Consider the following 18,902-nt stretch of genomic DNA (forward strand, 5'->3'; position numbering starts at 1 on the left):
TTCGGCCATCAGATTGATTCCACCGAAAAGTTATAAGAATCAAAACTGGCAGATCTCCATTGTTGAGTTGAGAGTTTGGTAACAATTTATAGAAGACGGTTCAACTATCGGGACTCTGTAATGTTGATCAAAGCGGCGGCTTCACCACAACATTAACTGATTCCTTCCCCGAGCACTTGCTCGAATGTATCGGTCCCAATCTTCCTCAAGTCCTCATCTGTGTTTCACGACAAATGCAGAGGTTTCATGTTCAATTCTCTGCGATGTCAATCCTTGCAATCCATGGCTGTTTCGAAGGACCTCTCGACGCAGGCGGGGAACGGATTCCTAGAGCCGAATGCTGTTGAGCGCAATGTGGTTCGTCTGGGGTTGCCGAGCAAGGGTCGAATGGCACCATGCAGGCGGGCAATGGGTATTGTGGGTCTCCTCTATGGCATTTGGGTTTCTGAGATTAACAGTCCATACTTGAGGTGGGGTGTGAAAATCCCATAACTTCAAGTCATAGAGCTATTGGCTCTGAGCACCATGGATCCCTTAATTATGAAAAGTATGGAGGCAAAGTTAGACAAACTACCCAGCAAAGAAAATTTTCAGGCTTCTGATCTGCGCAAAGCATTCCAAGTAAGTATGCTTTTCTACCCTTGGTACAGACTCCAGAGTAGAACATTGGAGATCCTCAATTTCAAATTTCAATCCCAATGATTTAAGTATTATTTACTGAACCGAGTAGAGAGAATTTCATACTAAACCCACCGCAGTAAATTTTACTTGAAGAAAATGTTGACCCTCCGACCGCTCTGTCTCTTTATATTGATATGGGAATCCCAATTTCTCTCACATATTAATCTTGATATGCATGCAGACTTTATTCAAAGGCAGATCATTTAGAGAGTTTACCAGTGGAGCTTTGTCCGGGGCCATGGCTAAAACTGCAGTGGGTCCTTTGGAAACTATCCGGTAACTTTTTTGCATTCATTCTTCGTTTTATTCAGAGACAAGATGAAACATTTTTAATCTTTTTATTGGAAATTTCAAGTTGCATTATGCAGACAGCATGGTGTGCCTATGATTTCATGCTCTCTTATTTTAACGTTGCAGGGTACACACCTGGTATAATTCGTCAGAAATAAGTCCCTTTCCATCTGCAAAAGGCACCTCTGAGTTGCCAAATACTCCATCTGCCATCCCATTTCCAACCAGATAACCCTGAAAAACTAGCCATGCAAGAAGTCAGACCATGAGACCATCTAGTAAAATTCCTAACGAACATAACGTTGTTCATAGTCACCAACATATTTTGGAGAGGCCTCAATGAAGAAAGCTATGAATTTCAATTATTAGCAAAGAGTTTTGACCTTAATGTTCAAGGTTGGTTTAATACATGCTTCATTTCCTGTCATAACCAAGAAAGAGAGGTTGCAACAGTCAAGCATCAAAGTATCAATCATAAAACAAATTGTATTAAGAAAAATACAATGTCTAGAACATATTTTTTCCTGAAATGCAACCTCAAATCAACTTATAGGACTCCTGCTGCCACAAAGAAATTCCAGCCTATTCCAAAAACAGAGAATCGAAGAAGTCAACTGAATAACAAAACATGGGTCGTGTGTGCTTTACCATTTACTATTTCCTGTACCACCAGTGGAATATTAATACCACAATAAGATTCCCCTCCGACATAAAATGGATTAGATAGAAACTCAGTGAATGCTTCAAACCAATACATCCAAGATTATAAATTGTACTGAGATTCACAAAAATCTATACACTTGTAAACTAATTTTTTGTAACGTGATAGAACTGAAAACCTTTATGAGGAAAGTATGTATATCTGAAGCAGCCTTAAAATCTCCAGTCTAGTAATATGTAGCTGTATTGGAGTAAGAAAATACAGTCCCAACTAGAGAATCAACAAAAAGAATGTTGGAGACCTACATGTGCAAAACCATTCAAGGTTAATCCATTACAAAAAAAATTTATAGATTCAGTCGCATCCAAGTTAAGTCCAAGTTGGATGAGAAACAATTTAATAATGGCAAATTCCAAAGTGATGAAAGCAACAGAACATAAAATTTGATAACAGAGATGCTTTATCAGTGACATAATCTAGTATGCTCACTTGACAAATGTTTGAAAGAGGGAAAAAAATTTGGTGCCCTAATTGAAAACATTTCATTATAACCATAGTGGCAGAGGCAGGAGCCTTGAACGCCAACCTTAGTCCAAGAGTGTGGATTGGGGATGAGTTTGGGCAAACTCCCAGAATTGTTACTGAGATCAAAACTCATTGGACCTGCAATAGGATAAAAACTTTGGGATAAATATTAGAAGATCTCTATCATTTTATTTTACAAATTTCAAAAAATCACTATTATGTTCTATTTTTCTCTACACAAGGATTCCATCAAAATAGCCTCCCACGCTGCCTAGCCTTGCAAGTCTGGCAAGTGCATTATCTTTTCACGATCAATGCTTAACATTGAATAGGTAATGTTTCAAGAGAATGAAATCCATAATTTATCGATTTCCATTATTCTTTGGTTTACAATGATATCTTAGTATTGAATAAGCCTAATTATAACAACAGTTGACTCGGTTTTGGGTGCCAATTCCAACAGCATGGGTAAAAGTGAGCTTATAGTTAGCCATTTGAATAAGCCGTTCCCATGGCCAGATTACACAATTTGAAAACTTAATATGTACAAGATCAAAATTCATTCAGTAAATAGCAACTTTGAGCATTGAAACAGACAATAAGAGCAAGAATTCCCATAGCTGACCAATCTCATAGACAAATCCATTGAAACCGGTGCAACCAGGACCTCCCTCAAGCCAAAGAAGAAGTGGATCATTTTCTGGATTACTTTCTAACTTCACAAAATAGTAGAAAAGTTCTCTTCCATTGGCCTCACTAACTGTCACATACCTTCATGAATATGAAGAAAACACAAAGACTTTCATGCAGTTAATTGGTCATCCAATAGAATATAAGAGTGGTAGAATCACATCTTTAAGCACTCCATATAACAATTTTCGCTCCTAGTCTTTTACATATTTTGAACTCTCCATGCAACAATTTTGACTTTAATATTTTTTAGCTTCAATTGTCACCAAATTTATTAAGTATCCATAGAAATTAAACTCTGTTCAAACATATTCACAGTCTGTGCATAAAAATTTGATATCTATATATCTTTTATGTTTTTCTGTCTTTCTTTGTCATATAAGCATGCATTCTACAAGCTATGAACATTCTACAAGCTATGAACTCTTTGGTTATGTTCTTAATATTTGCATAAATACACAGCTAATTGTTTATTTACAAATAGGAGTAAATTCATGCATGCTATTTTTGAACATGACTGTGTTAATGAATAAATATTCTTGCCAGTGAAAAATCTGGCACTTTGAATTTGTTACTTTCAATTATTGTTCCATTTGAACATGGACTTTATTCATGAATAAATATACTTTACCTCGGATAGATATGGCACTTACCCAACATATATCTCATAACTAATATTTCCATGATATCCTGGAAAGGACTCCACTCTGGCATTTGCAGGTGTTGCCTTGCAATTCAGCTGAAGTGAGGTGATAATCAGAGATATAATTACATGGGTAGTGAATAAATTAACCACAAATTGCATGGACTTGAAGAAAATTCTGACCCTCCGACTGCTCTGTCTCTTTATATTGATATTGGAATCCCAGTTTCTCTCACCTATTAATCTTGATATGCATGCAGACTTTATTCAAAGGCAGATCATTTAGAGAGTTTACCAGTGGAGCTTTGTCTAGGGCCATGGCTAAAACTGCAATGGGTCCTTTGGAAACTATCCGGTAACTTTTCTTCATTCATTCTTCGTTTTATTCAGAGACAAGATGAAATGTTTTTAATCTTTTTATTGGAAATTTCATGTTGCATTATGCAGACAGCATGGTGTGCCTATGATTACATGGTCTCTTATTTTAACGTTGCAGGGTACACACCTGGTATAATTCGTCAGAAATAAGTCCCTTTCCATCTGCAAAAGGCACCTCTGAGTTGCCAAATACTTCATCTGCCATCCCATTTCCAACCAGACAACCCTGAAAAACTAACCATGCAAGAAGTCAGACCATGAATCCATCTAGTAAAATTCCTAACGAAAATAACGATGTTCATAGTCACCAACATATTTTGGAGAGGCCTGAATGAAGAAAGCTATGAATTTCAATTATTAGCAAAGAGTTTTGACCTTAATGTTCAAGGTTGGTTTAATACCTGCTTCATTTCCTGTCATAGCCAAGAAAGAGAGGTTGCAACGGTGAAGCATCAAAGTATGAATCATAAAACAAATTGTATTAAGAAAAATACAATGTCTAGAACATATGTCTTCCTGAAATGCAACCTAAAATCAACTTATACGACTCCTGCTGCCACAAAGAAATTCTAGCCTATTCCAAAAACAGAGAATCCAAGAAGTCAACTGACTAACAAAACATGGGTGCTAGCAGTTGACTCGGTTTTGGGTGCCAATTCCAACAACATGGGTAAAAGTGAGCTTACAGTTAGTCATTTTAACAAGCCGTTCCCATGGCCAAATTACACAATTTGAAAACTTAATATGTACAATATCAAAATGCATTTAGTAAATAGCAACTTTGAGCATTGAAACAGACAATAAGAGCAAGAATTCCCATAGCTGACCAATCTCATAGACAAATCCAGTGAAACCGGTGCAACCAGGACCTCCCTCAAGCCAAAGAAGAAGTGGATCATTTGATGGATTACTTTTTGACTTCACAAAATAGTAGAAAAGTTCTCTTCCATTGGCCTCACTAACTGTCACATACTTGCATGAATATGAAGAAAGCACAAAGACTTTCATGCAGTTAATTGGTCATCCAATAGAATATAAGAGTGGTAGAATCACATCTTTAAGCACTCCATATAACAATCTTCGCTCCTAGTCTTTTACATATTTTGAACTCTCCATGCAACAATTTTGACTTTAATATTTTTTAGCTTCAATTGTCACCAAATTTATTAAGTATCCATAGAAATTAAACTCTGTTCAAACATATTCACAGTCTGTGCATAACAATTAGATATCTGTATACCTTTTATATTTTTCTGTCTTTCTTTGTCATATAAGCATGCATTCTACAATCTATGAACATTCTACAAGCTATGAACTCTTTGGTTATGTTCTTAATCTTTGCATAAATACACAGCTAATTGTTTATTTACAAACAGGAGCAAATTCATGCATGCTATTTTTGAACCTGACTGTGTTAATGAATAAATATTCTTGCCAGTGAAAAATATGGCACTTTGAATTTGTTACTTTCAATTATTGTTACATTTGAACATGGACTTTATTCATGAATAAATATACTTTACCTTGGATAGATATGGCACTTACCTAGCATATATCTCATAACTAATATTGCCATGATATCCTGGAAAGGACTCCACTCTGGCATTTGCAGGTGCTACCTTGCAATTCAGCTGAAGTGAGGTGATAATAAGAGATATAATTACATGGGTAGTGAATAAATTAACCACAAATTGCATGGACTTGAAGAAAATGCTGACCCTCCGACTGCTCTGTCTCTTTATATTGATATGAGAATCCCAATTTTTCTCACCTATTAATCTTGAAATGCATGCAGACTTTATTCAAAGGCAGATCATTTAGAGAGTTTACCAGTGGAGCTTTGTCCGGGGCCATGGCTAAAACTGCAGTGGGTCCTTTGGAAACTATCTGGTAACTTTTCTTCATTGATTCTTCTTTTTATTCAGAGACAAGATGAAATGTTTTTAATCATTTTATTGGAAATTTCAAGTTGCATTATGCAGACAGCATGGTGTTCCTATGATTTCATGGTCTCTTATTTTAACGTTGCAGGGTACAGACCTGGTATAATTCGTCAAAAATAAGTCCTTTTCCATCTGCAAAAGGCACCTCTGAGTTGTCAAATACTTCATCTGCAATCCCATTTCCAACCAGATAACCCTGAAAAACTAGCCATGCAAGAAGTCAGACCATGAGACCATCTAGTAAAATTCCTAACGAACATAACGCTGTTCATAGTCACCAACATATTTTGGAGAGGCTTGAATGAAGAAAGCTATGAATTTCAATTATTAGCAAAGAGTTTTGACCTTAATGTTCAAGGTTGGTTTAATACCTGCTTCATTTCCTGTCATAGCCAAGAAAGAGAGGTTGCAACGGTCAAGCATCAAAGTATCAATCATAAAACAAATTGTATTAATAAAAATACAATGTCTAGAACATATGTTTTCCTGAAATGCAACCTCAAATCAACTTATAGGACTCCTGCTACCACAAAGAAATTCTAGCCTATTCCAAAAACATAGAATCGAAGAAGTCAACTGAATAACAAAACATGGGTCGTGTGTGCTTTACCATTTACTATTTCCTGTACCACCATTGGAATATTAATACCGCAATAAGATTCCCTCTGACATAAAATGGATTAGATAGAAACTCAGGGAATGCTTCAAACCACTACATCCAAGATTATAAACTGTACTAAGATTCACAAAAATCTATACACTTGTAAACTAATTTTTTGTAGCGTGATAGAACTGAAAACCTTTATGAGGAAAGTATGTATATCTGAAGCAGCCTTAAAATATCCAATCTTGTAATCTGTAGCTGTATTGGAGTAAGAAAAACCAATCCCAACTAGAGAATCAACAAAAATAATGTTGGAGACCTACATGTGCAAAACCATTCAAGGTTAATCCATTACAACAAAAATTTATACATTCAGTGGCATCCAAGTTAAGTCCAAGTTGGATGAGAAACAATTTAATAATGGCAAATTCCAAAGTGATGAAAGCAACAGAACATAAAAGTTGATAACAGAGATGCTTTATCAGTGACATAATCTAGTATGCTCACTTGACGAATGTTTGAAAGAGGGAAAAAAATTTGGTGCCCTAATTGAAAACATTTCATTATAACCATAGTGGCAGAGGCAGGAGCCTTGAACGCCAACCTTAGTCCAAGAGTGTGGATTGGGGATGAGCGTGGGCAAACTCCCAGAATTGTTACTGAGATCAAAACTCATTGGACCTGCAATAGGAGAAAAACTTTGGGATAAATATTAGAAGATCTCTATCAATTTATTTTACAAATTTCAAAAAATCACTATTATGTTCTGTTTTTCTCTACACAAGGATTCCATCAAAATAGCCTCCCACGTTGCCTAGACTTGCAAGTCTGGCAAGTGCATTATCTTTTCACGATCAATGCTGAACATTGAATAGGTAATGTTTCTAAGAGTATTAAATCCATAATTTATCGATTTCCATTATTCTTTGGTTTACAATGATATCTTAGTATTGCATAACCCTAATTATACCAGCAGTTGACTCGGCTTTGGGTGCCAATTCCAACAACATGGTTAAAAGTGAGCTTACAGTTAGCCATTTGAACAAGCCATTCCCATGGCCAGATTACACAATTTGAAAACTTAATATGTACAAGATCAAAATTCATCCAGTAAATAACATCTTTTTTCATTGAAACAGACAATAAGAGCACGAATTCCGATAGCTGACCAATCTCATAGACAAATCCAGTGAAACCGGTGCAACCAGGACCTCCCTCAAGCCAAAGAAGAAGTGGATCATTTGTTGGATTACTTTCTAACTTCAAAAAATAGTAGAAAAGTTCTCTTCCATTGGCCTCACTAACTGTCACATACCTGCATGAATATGAAGAAAACAAAAAGACTTTCATGCAGTTAATTAGTCATCCAATAGAATATAAGAGTGGTAGAATCACATCTTTAAGCACTCCTTATAACAATTTTCGCTCCTAGTCTTTTACATATTTTTAACTCTCCATGAAACAATTTTGACTTTAATATTTTTTAGCTTCAATTGTCACCAAATTTATTAAGTATCCATAGAAATTAAACTTTGTTCAAACATATTCACAGTCTGTGCATAACAATTAGATATCTGCATATCTTATATTATTTTCCAGTCTTTCTTTGTCATATAAGCATGCATTCTACAAGCTATGAACATTCTACAAGCTATGAACTCTTTGGTTATGTTCTTAATCTCTGCATAAATACACAGCTAATTGTTTATTTACAAACATGAGCAAATTCATGCATGCTATTTTTGAACATGACTGTGTTAATGAATAAATATTCTTTCTAGTGAAAAATTTAGCACTTTGAATTTGTTACTTTCAATTATAGTTACATTTGAACGTGGACTTTATTCATGAATAGATATACTTTACCTTGGATAGATATGGCACTTACCCAACATATATCTCATAACTAATATTGCTATGATATCCTAGAAAGGACTCCACTCTGGCATTTGCAGGTGATGCCTTGCAATTCAGCTGAAGTGAGGTGGTAATCAGATATATAATTACATGGGTAGTGAATAGCTTAACCACAAATTGCATGGACTTCGTCAGGGAAGACATTGTTATGGAAATACACCCAACCTCACTTCAATTAAAAAGAAAATAGTGTGTCTATACATATATATTTCTCGAGTGCACTTCTAATAGACCTCGAAATGCTTTGATATATATGGACAGTTCATTAAAGACAACGATAATTCTTATTTAAAATGATTTAGTTATTTCATGACTCATTTGAACATTTAAAGATTATGTCAAATCGTATGTATCTCTATCAGTGTGAATATCCTCAGGCTAAGTCAACAGAATATTTTTTGCATTGCCCCTTCAAGATGATCGAACGTTATCTTCTCTATCTGCCATTCATTTCAGCCTGCCAGCTGGTGTAAAGACTTCTTGTTGTATCCATGTAATGCCTGGAAAATAGCATCCACGACCATATCCTGGAGCTTATCTGATTGCCGATTTTTTGAATATTTGGCAATTGGATGGACAAGGATATGGGCACGGTTAAAAATTTCACGGTTTTTATGTCTGCCAGATTATTAAATATTTGGGGAATCTGCAATCCAGATAAAACACTTAGTCAAAAATTTAACTGCGCCTCCAAATATTTGGGGAATCTGCAATCGATATAAAAAATGTTGTCAAATATTTAACTGTTCCCCTAAATATTCGGGTAATCTTCAATCAAGATACCATACAAGGTTGTACCCAAATCCAAAAGTGAGAAGACTAATTAAGTTGTTGGAAAGAGGATCCACAGTTGGATATTTATGCCATGGGATGTTAGGCAAGCTACATAATTTCTGATAACCAGTTCCTCATTATTCAGATTTTCATAGTTGGAAATCATGTTTTGTCTTTGTATCAAAATGAATGGCACTGAGTGCTATGAATTTCACCTAGAGTACTCAGAAGCATTTTGAATACATTGGTGTTTCATCTAGAGTGTAAGTACTTGGTACAATTAAAGTTAGCTTCATGTTCTCACCCATAATGATTGTCTGGTTCGTGACCAACATCATGATAAGACAATATAATATTTTCAAATATTGTCCTAGAGAATTCAAGGAATTCAACCCATATTATATATACTATTACTTTCATGAATATCACTAATAAGGATGGGTGATGCTTGCAGGTGTAGTCTTATGTATAATAGGTATTGATTATTCGCATGATGATATGTGTCTCATTTTATCATATAGTATACTTGGAATTGTTTTCTAACTCAATTGATAAATCTATACCAATGATTTTCTCAAACAAAATTCATAACTTCATCCCAATTATTTATGTTAAAGCTATACAAATAGAAACACTAACATCAGTGCTTTGTTCTGACTGGATCTAGGTGCCGAGGCCATGTTTGCAGACTTGGGCCATTTCAATAGGAAATCAATCCAAGTCCAAGCTATATGTTAAGGAAATAATTATTAGTATTTCATCATACCTGCGTGCTTCATCCTCAAGTTTTAGTACCATAATGAGAAATTTCGTTTTTTCGTTGCAGCTTGCTTTCTGTGTGTTGGTTTACCCATCTCTGCTTATCACATATACGATACAAGTGACTTATTTGATAGAAAACCCAGGGGACATAGGATCTACATTTTAAAAAGCAATACTACCGCCTGTGTATTGGTTAATGTTCATTGTTGCCACTTTAGCAGCCATTGTAGCCAGTCAAACATTGATTACAACAACATTCTCAATCATAAAATAGTCCATGGCTCTTAGCTTCTTCCCTCAATCTTATTTTCCACCACAGGGATGAAAAATGTTGCCTTATTTCATATCATAATGTACTGATATTCAGTATATAATGAAAATTCTAAGCATTTACAATGTTTTAAATATGCATTCATTTTTAAATTTATGGAATTTATGGTAGATTATCTACGTATGAATCATGATTTGAAATCTTGGCATTGTAGAAGAAGAATACCAAAGTTTTGTGATTTTTAGGTTATCATTAGATAGGTAAAAGATGGACAAGATATCACAATGTGTTTTTAAATTATGTTTTGAAAGAGATAAAAGTTTTGATAACGTTTTCAATTTACATTAGTTTTGATAGTGGATATGTGAGCTGGGCTATATGGAGATAATTAGAGCTATTTAATACTACTCATTGTTTGGTGAATTTGAGATTCAAAGTTTGTCTACCAAATGTTTTACAACAAATTGACAACATTGGCTAGCTTGCTGCTTGGATTCGCATCAGCTCTTGAAACGTCACCACTTATGGATTACCAGCGGAGAATAATAGCATATATATGGTTAGATATTTTATTTTTCTTACTTATATTGTTACTGGTCTTGATGGTGTTGTTTTGGTTGTGGCGAATTTTAAGAAGAATTGATCATGCTCCTTTGGAAGTGCCTCCCTTGATGCTCAGTTGTGATGTAAAATACTGGAAGATAGAAACCTTTGCATTGTTGTATTGATAATATGTTGTTTTTATTGACTTTTGGGGCATGGAAAAACTTGTTTCCTTCACTGGTGAGAATATTAGAAGGATAATCTATGACAAATAGTGCACGGGACATCGTTTACACAAAATATTTTGCTTATACTACCCTTCACTCTGTTTTTTGCTATCTTTGAAGGCGTTTATCTATCATCTGTATTGAATAAGGTACCACAAGGAGGTTGGTGTCCCTTCCTAATTGCAGCAATTTTTATGACCATAATGTTCTCTTGGACCTATGGAAGGCAGAAAAGTATAAATATTTAGCACGAAGAAAACTCAACATAGAAGGTTTGAATGGATTGCTTGCTAGGGTGAATTCACGTGTACCAGGAATTTGTTTCTTCTGCAGTGACCTTATTTTCGGCATGTTGCTATTCTTCCACACACTACTATTACTTATCCATATTCAAAACACACATCACTAATAGTTTAAAGTGTAACTCAATATCATCCACCCTTGCGTTCAACAATGTCCATTCACATGTCACTATTCTTCTACACACTATTATTTATAAAATATCTATATTCAACATACACATAACTAACAATTTCAATTGCAACTCTTTATCATCCACCCTTGCTTTCAACAATGCCCATTCACATGTCCCTATTCTTCCACACTCTATGCCTTACGGTGTTTCCTTTGCAACATCAGGTGCAAACACTAGTTATTTTATCTTACAAAAATACTTGAAAATTAATATTGTGATGTATTTTGATTAAGTGATATTTATTATGTCATTGTCAAGTGACATATTTTTTTTTTTGTTAATAGTTTGCCGCCTGTATAAGATTGTTTTTGCATTCCTAATGTAAACATTGTAGTTTGTAGTTTCCCAGCCATAATCAAGACTATAAAGTCCAAGGAACCACATCAACAACTATTTTTCTGTCCACAGTAGACACACTTCCTCCCTTTAGATACGTTAAATTTTACCCATCGATTTTGAATGGAAAAGAGTCGGTAAGTGTTAAATAATTTTGTTTTCCGAATTATTAATTATTAGTATAAGCCGTCCGCATCTCCCTGGTGGTGTACTATGGCCAGTACTTTTCCTGTCCGTGACCATTCAAGCTCCAAGGAAATTCCAAGTTCCAGCTTATGGTAAGAGAAATTCTGCAACTCCTAAGAAGAAATGTGGTTTCCAAGAAAAACATAATAAAGTAATGATGTGTGATAAGATGAAATGAACTTAAAAATATATATGAATTAATGAATTGATATTTATGAATGGTTTAGTTATATATCTATATTTATATATAGAAGAATTGACAATTAGGTTCTACTCGTATTTATTTAATATAGGACAATTCTAGAAAAAATAAATAGAGTAAGTTCTATTTTAAGCATAAGGTTAAAGTGCATTTGGACGCAGTATTTGATTTCATGCATAGGGCTAAAGAGAGATGCTACTTGAAAGCACATTTTCCCATTGTTATTGCCTTAAGAATGATAAGGAATTACAAATTTTTATAAATTTCTACAAATCTAACTCTAATACCACATAGAAATTTCTACAAATCGAGATCTGATACCATGTAGAAGTTCCTTGTGGATTCAAACTGCATATTGTAATACGCTAAAACAATTGACTTGAATCTACTCTACTTATCAGTGGAAACAATAAATGATTAATGAAATCACGAAGCATATAAGAGAAAGAATTTAATCAAACATAACACAATGATTTTTTGGGCAAAGCCACTCTGCTATCTGTATATTTCATTAATTAGAAAATATGAGAAGATTTCAATGTTTTGATCAAGCCCCAGAAAACTCTGCACTATCTCTATCTATCTCACTACTTCCTAGGTAAGCCTTGGATGAATACAATATTCTCTGCTTAACTTTGAGATCAACCTGCAGAAGTATTTTATATCCTCTGCTTAACTAACTTCTTTTGGCCAATACTTAGCCAAATTCGTAGCCTTCCAAGCTCATACTTCCTCTCTCTCACAATCTCCATGCACAAACTTGTGCTTCCTATTGCTTGGTCTCACCAACTCGTGCTCACAAAAACAATGATTAAACTTGTGCCTACATTCCTCTTTTTAAACGTAACTTGAACGGTTAAAATTAGTGAGTTTTCTAATAAATGAATGATTTATTTTATGCATTATTGTGATTGTATGCACCATATATTTAATTTAAATGATTTTACAACTAATAATACATTGTCCCTGAAGTCCAATCTCAACTGGGTCTTTCTTTGATCTGACATGCAAGAGTTAATTATGAGTGAATCTTTAGTTTACTCATTAATCACTGTACACAACAACACACTGCATTTCAGGTGGCACCCAACTGTTCGACAGGAAGCAACCCACTACTTTTGGTTACACCCAACTATTGGACCTCCCACTAATTCCTCTATTAGTTGAAACTAATTTAATTGAATTTAGATGAGTTAGCTATATTAAATAAATTCAACTCAAAATAAACTCAAGTGCTCTTAATTGTAGGAGATACTCTACATAACACTAGTTAGACCCTCAATTCGAATTAACTGAGATAAATAAGTCAAATTAAATTAGTTAACTATTACAAGTTGTCATGAGATGTGGAATTACAATTTTATTCCCAATTTAAATCATGATCTTTCTTGATGCTATTTTTAACATTTCTTGTTACTATTTAAAAAAAATCATCTTTTAGTTTTGGAATCAGATTAAACATTGGGTTTGATTAACTAAAATATAATCTTCCATAAACAAAAGAAAAAAAATAGATTAATATAATCCAAAATATAAAAGCACATGAGAATAACCAATCTTCCCTATATAAATTATGGTAAGAAGTGGGAATGCATTGAGTGAATTGCTTACTCTGTGTGGATTTAACTTGACCTTGACAACCTAGATGAGTCAAATTAACAGGAGAAATTGTGAAACTATGTTTGACCACATTGAACATCCAACTATGTTTGAGCATGGTTGATTCTATTATCCATGATGACCATGCCCAAGTATTTTTTTAACCAAGTTCATCATGGTTGACCATGTTATCTATAATTGATAATGGATGAACATGTTGAGGATGCTTAACATGTTGTCTAGGGTTGACCATGGTTGACTTGTTCAAATGGAACATCTTCTTTCCATAAGAGTTCTATTAATTTAACATAGGGAACTGCATCTGACCCAATCAACATCGAGATAATATCCACTCCACTGTCTAACGCATTCTTCTTGAAAGGAAGAGAGTATGTCATAGGTCATGTAGCTAGATACCCAAAAAAAATTGTAAATTGCAATACATGCTTTGGATGTCATTCCTTTGGAGATTTTGTGTGTGTACTCCATCATGTTTCCTTTGTCAATGAAATATCATGTGATGATGGAGGTAGTTTCTGTTCCATGAGCTTCTGAGTCCCAATCCGAACGGATTTACACTATGGACTTACACTATCTCTTTCAAGGGGCCAAAGGTGGCTTCATAGCCTTTGTAGAAACACCGTGCTCCAACCAATACAACCACACCAATGTAATAATAAACAGGGTGAAATGTTTACATGTAAAAATGTGAAGATATTAATTATTATTTTGAAATTCTATATTTAAAATTAAATACAGTGGAAGATTTAGAGTTTCCTTTATTACAAATTTTGTGTGCATGTAAAGTTTTGTAAAAATGAGTATTTGTTTGTCACCATTATGTTTAATATGGTTAAATTTATTTAGTTATTTGTATTTTATAAGTAAAAAAATGTTCTTATTTGTATTATTAAATTATTTTTTTGAAATTAAATAGATAATTTTGAATTCTAAAATTTAATTATGAATGTATTTTTGGGTCTATTCTTGGGGTGTATTTTTGCATCTTTTAGGGAAATTTCTAGTTATATACGTTATTAAAGATATTTATTCCTAAAAATATCTATAGTATAATTAATCAAATGATAATAGTTGGAGTGAAGTCTTGTAGGTTTAATCCCCTTCTAACCAGAGGCATTTGTGTGGAAAGTGTGAGTTGATCCTCAGTTTTGCTATTTTTTTTTTTATTTTTTTTTAAGGGTGATTCACGGGCACTCGATGGCCGCTACATCAAAGGGAGAAATCCATGGCTATCAACTCGAAGGGATCTACCCCTAAATCAAATTATAATTGTTACAAATTGATACATGGAAGGAGCTCTGCGGCTAGGGTTTGTAATAATTTTCTGCAGATCTCTAGTGAAAATAATACAACAGTGAATTCGTGTGATATGGCAAACAAATCTCTTTCTTTTGCAGTTATGGATGCTGGTCAAGCTAGTTATTCTTCGGTTTTGTACAATTGTTTGTTGAAGTTTGGATTTGGCCTTCTGATGGTGTAAGAAATTTCTTCCCTTAATGTTCCTGTGGATGAGGAAGCTTTGGACTGTGAAAAAAAAAAATAGAGAATGATTTGGTTTGTAGGTTTAATGGGTTATGGTCATGGTTGTCCGATCTGCATAAATGGATCTCTGAGACATGGAAGCCCATTTTGACATACGAGCTAAATATTTACCCTATGGCACGGGGTTTCTTCATTGTAGTTTTTGAAAATATTGAAGACAAGAAGGTTATCTGTGAAGCTGGGCCATGGTTTTTGGGGAGCATTGACCTCTGCATGCAGCACTGGTCTACAATTTTTTATCCAATAACGACATCAATTTATTCTACCCCAGTTTAGGCAAGATTTTTTAATGTTCCCTTGCATTTCTGGAATCAAAGATCACTTTCCTCCATTGGGAACAAGTTGGGAAAATTCTATCAAAGTTTTTCTACAACAAAAAAAATAAAATCAAGACTACTTATGCTTAGATTTGTGTGGAAATGGATTTTAGCAAGGGTTTTCATGTAGAGATTAATTTGAAGGCTCTAAAATATGTTTGGGTCCAAAAGCTTGACTATGAGAATATCTCATTTCGATGTAGAGCATGCTATAAAATAGAGCATGTAATTAAAAAATGCCCCAAGCGTCCTAAGAATAGAAAATATCAGAAAAAACTCGAAGGCCAAATGGTGGGAAGGTGCACAAGGTGACCAATATACGATATTCAAAGAAGAAGAGCTTTAGGGAAAGAAAGAATCAGAAGGCAAGAAGGAAGAAAATTTATTCAAAGAAACCACAACCGCGACAACATAAACTAAGAAAAAATATTCGAACTAAGAAAAAATATTCGCTTGCCAATGTGGATCCTCCGGTTTCCACTAAAAATACCTAGAATGTAGTGTTAGAAGAAAATAAAAAAACCTCGTGGAAAAGAGATTATCTCAAAAAATCACAAGGAACCTCGTCGAAAAGGAAATTTGTTGCACAGATTAGGATGATTTCAGGGAAAATATTGTACAGTTGTTAAAGAATGATCCACCAGAATTTGCAAAAAATGCGGGTTAGACTCAAGTTGTGAAGAAAGAAAAAAGTTTTTCTCCAAGAAAAACAAGAAGTAAAACCTGATCAAATTAAAAAAAATGGAATATAAATGTATTTGTATTTTGGGTTTTTTTGGAAAATATTTAGTTGGAAAGGGACTACAGTATTTTTGTCATGGGGAATTATTTTTAGGGTTTCAACCTCAAATCCTTAAAAAAGATTGGAATATGTAAAGGTTATGGCGTTCCAATCGAGATTTTTTAATACAATTGTCTATGTGTTTCATCTAAAAAAATCAAATTATAATAAATAAAGAAAAAACACCAGAAACTAAAGTAAACTAAATTTTATAATATTATTATTTTAAAAATAATTTTAGAAGAACATTTAAATCAATATTACTCAAATTCAAATTAGTCAAATAATATTTTAAATTTTATAATTTCTTTATGTTTTTATTATTTTAAAAATATATATTCCAAGCCTAATTCAGGAGAAAAAATTTCTATATATACTTCACACACTTGTGCAAACTAAGGATAGAATTAAGTGCAATCACATTTTACAGGTTGAGAGATATTTGTAACTATAGATAACATTGCATCCATTACAACTATTACAACTACATTAATTATTATTGCTCTCTCTCTCTCTCTCTCTCTGAATTTTATTTTAATAAATATTATAATTTTTTATATGAATAAGTGGAACTCAAAAATGTGAATTTGGCAGGCTAGAAATAATCTTATCTATTAAAATCAAATTGATATATATATATATATATATATATATATATATATATATATATATATATATATATATATATATATATATATATATATATATATATATATATATATATATATATATATCAGTTTGATTTTAATAGATAAGATTATTAATGTTTATTAACACTTCAACAAATTTTATAAAATATAAATTTCTAGCCTGCCAAATTCACATTTTTGAGTTCCACTTATTCATATAAAAAATTATAATATTTATTAAAATAAAATTCATAATTTTTTTCATCAATTTTTATTTAAATTATAACATTGAAAATTTAAATCATAGTAAAAGCTAATTTTTAAGTTACTAAATTATAGATATAAGAATATTGCAAATTCAATTGCATGTGGGATAGAACATTTTTCAAATCTATATACCAAAATGCTAGAAATGTAATGAGAAATTTATATACACCATTGTTAATTACCTATTCAAATGCAATTACTAATTAAGTTTATTTATTTTTTTTAACTATCAAATACTTTCAACTTTAAAGTTTGGATATCATTATTGATATTTACATAAATTTTAAAATTTCTATCTTTAAGGCTCAATTGAGCCGTAAAGCTCGATTGAGCTCTTAACCCAGGGTTATGCAAGAGATGGATTGAGGGTTTCTTTAAATATTTAATGAAGTTATTTTTAACCACCTCAACAACTCGATCGAGCACTTAAAAATTGCGTCATCGTTTCAGTAAAAAGTGTAACCGAGCTCCATTCTTTCACCCTTTACATAAGCATTAATTTTAGCTACCCGTAAACTTGTAATATGCTATAGGAAAAATAAGAAATCTTCCTTAATAAAAATCAACTACTATTTGATATAATGTAACCTTCACATAATGTAATTTGAAAATGTAAATAAAAGGGAAATGCACATTTAAATCTATGTTAAGGCGTAATTATATGTTAACAAAAAGAATAATTTCTTTTTGTCAATATGAGCTTAGATAATGGCAGTCCACATGTTAGAGTAACTGGGAATCATGTGCAAAACTTAACATTTACATTTGTAAACCAACTGGGGTTGAGAACAACGCGATTATGTGGCACATCAATTCCATAGGAAATACCACCTTTAGGAAATTAAATACACTACACAAGAAATTTAAATAAATGATAAGACAACGAATAATTAACCAACCGACGAAGTGGAAGAAAATAATATTATGATACATGAATACAATAACACAACATTGATATAGTATACATTCCATAATGGCTACACTTGTTGCCAACTGCAACCCTCGAGCACTCTAACCTGCTTCTAAGAGGGTTTTCCCTATGGTATATATGTTTGCAAGAGGCTCTTGCCTCCCACCTCCCTCACCTCCCCCACGAATTGTTAACCTTGCCCTGGAGCTGTTTCATTTAGAGATCTTCTTCAGTCGAGTCTGAAAGGAATCAAATCTAAACAAGACATATTTATGAAGATACTAGAGAACATTCCAAAGGTCCAGATCAATCCTACAAAATCAAGTGTGTCCTCTATCAGTACAACAAGAAAAAGTCAATTGGGTCAGTTCATGGGGATATGGCAATCCCAAAGAACTCTTCGTTAATGGGTAGAAACAAATGGAAATGTCTTGTTAAAGAGTAGATTGAAAGCATTTTTTTTTTGTGGAAAATGATTTTAAACATTCTTCTTCAAGCTAAAGGAAGATAGAGTTATAATATTTAGGAATGACCCTTATTTCAAGGAAGCTCAGGGTCTCTATTTAGATAGATGGACCTTGGATTTCAACCCTAAAAATGTTATTCCTTTAGTTATTCCCATTTGGGTGAAGTTGACTCATCTTCATTTTCATTGTTAGAATGAAGAAACCATACAAAATTTTGGAATACCCTAGGAAAATACGTCGAAAGAGAAGAGGTAAGAGTA

At 33.3% G+C, this 18,902-nt stretch overlaps 1 protein-coding gene across 1 annotated transcript; it reads left to right on the plus strand.

Moving 5' to 3' along the window:
• Nucleotides 1-394: 394 nt before the first annotated feature.
• Nucleotides 395-3,958, plus strand: LOC149248278 (uncharacterized). Its single transcript, XM_089448699.1, has 4 exons — nt 395-621; nt 863-957; nt 3,752-3,846; nt 3,939-3,958. Exons 1-4 carry the CDS (start codon nt 526-528, stop codon nt 3,956-3,958), a joined length of 306 nt encoding a protein of 101 aa, XP_089304825.1. The 5' UTR covers nt 395-525.
• The last annotated feature ends 14,944 nt before the right edge of the window (nt 3,959-18,902 follow it).

Source organism: Pinus tabuliformis, chromosome 7 (assembly GCF_031772625.1).
Source record: "Pinus tabuliformis cultivar Carrire ecotype Pingquan chromosome 7, CPIR1, whole genome shotgun sequence".
Taxonomy (NCBI): domain Eukaryota; kingdom Viridiplantae; phylum Streptophyta; class Pinopsida; order Pinales; family Pinaceae; genus Pinus; species Pinus tabuliformis.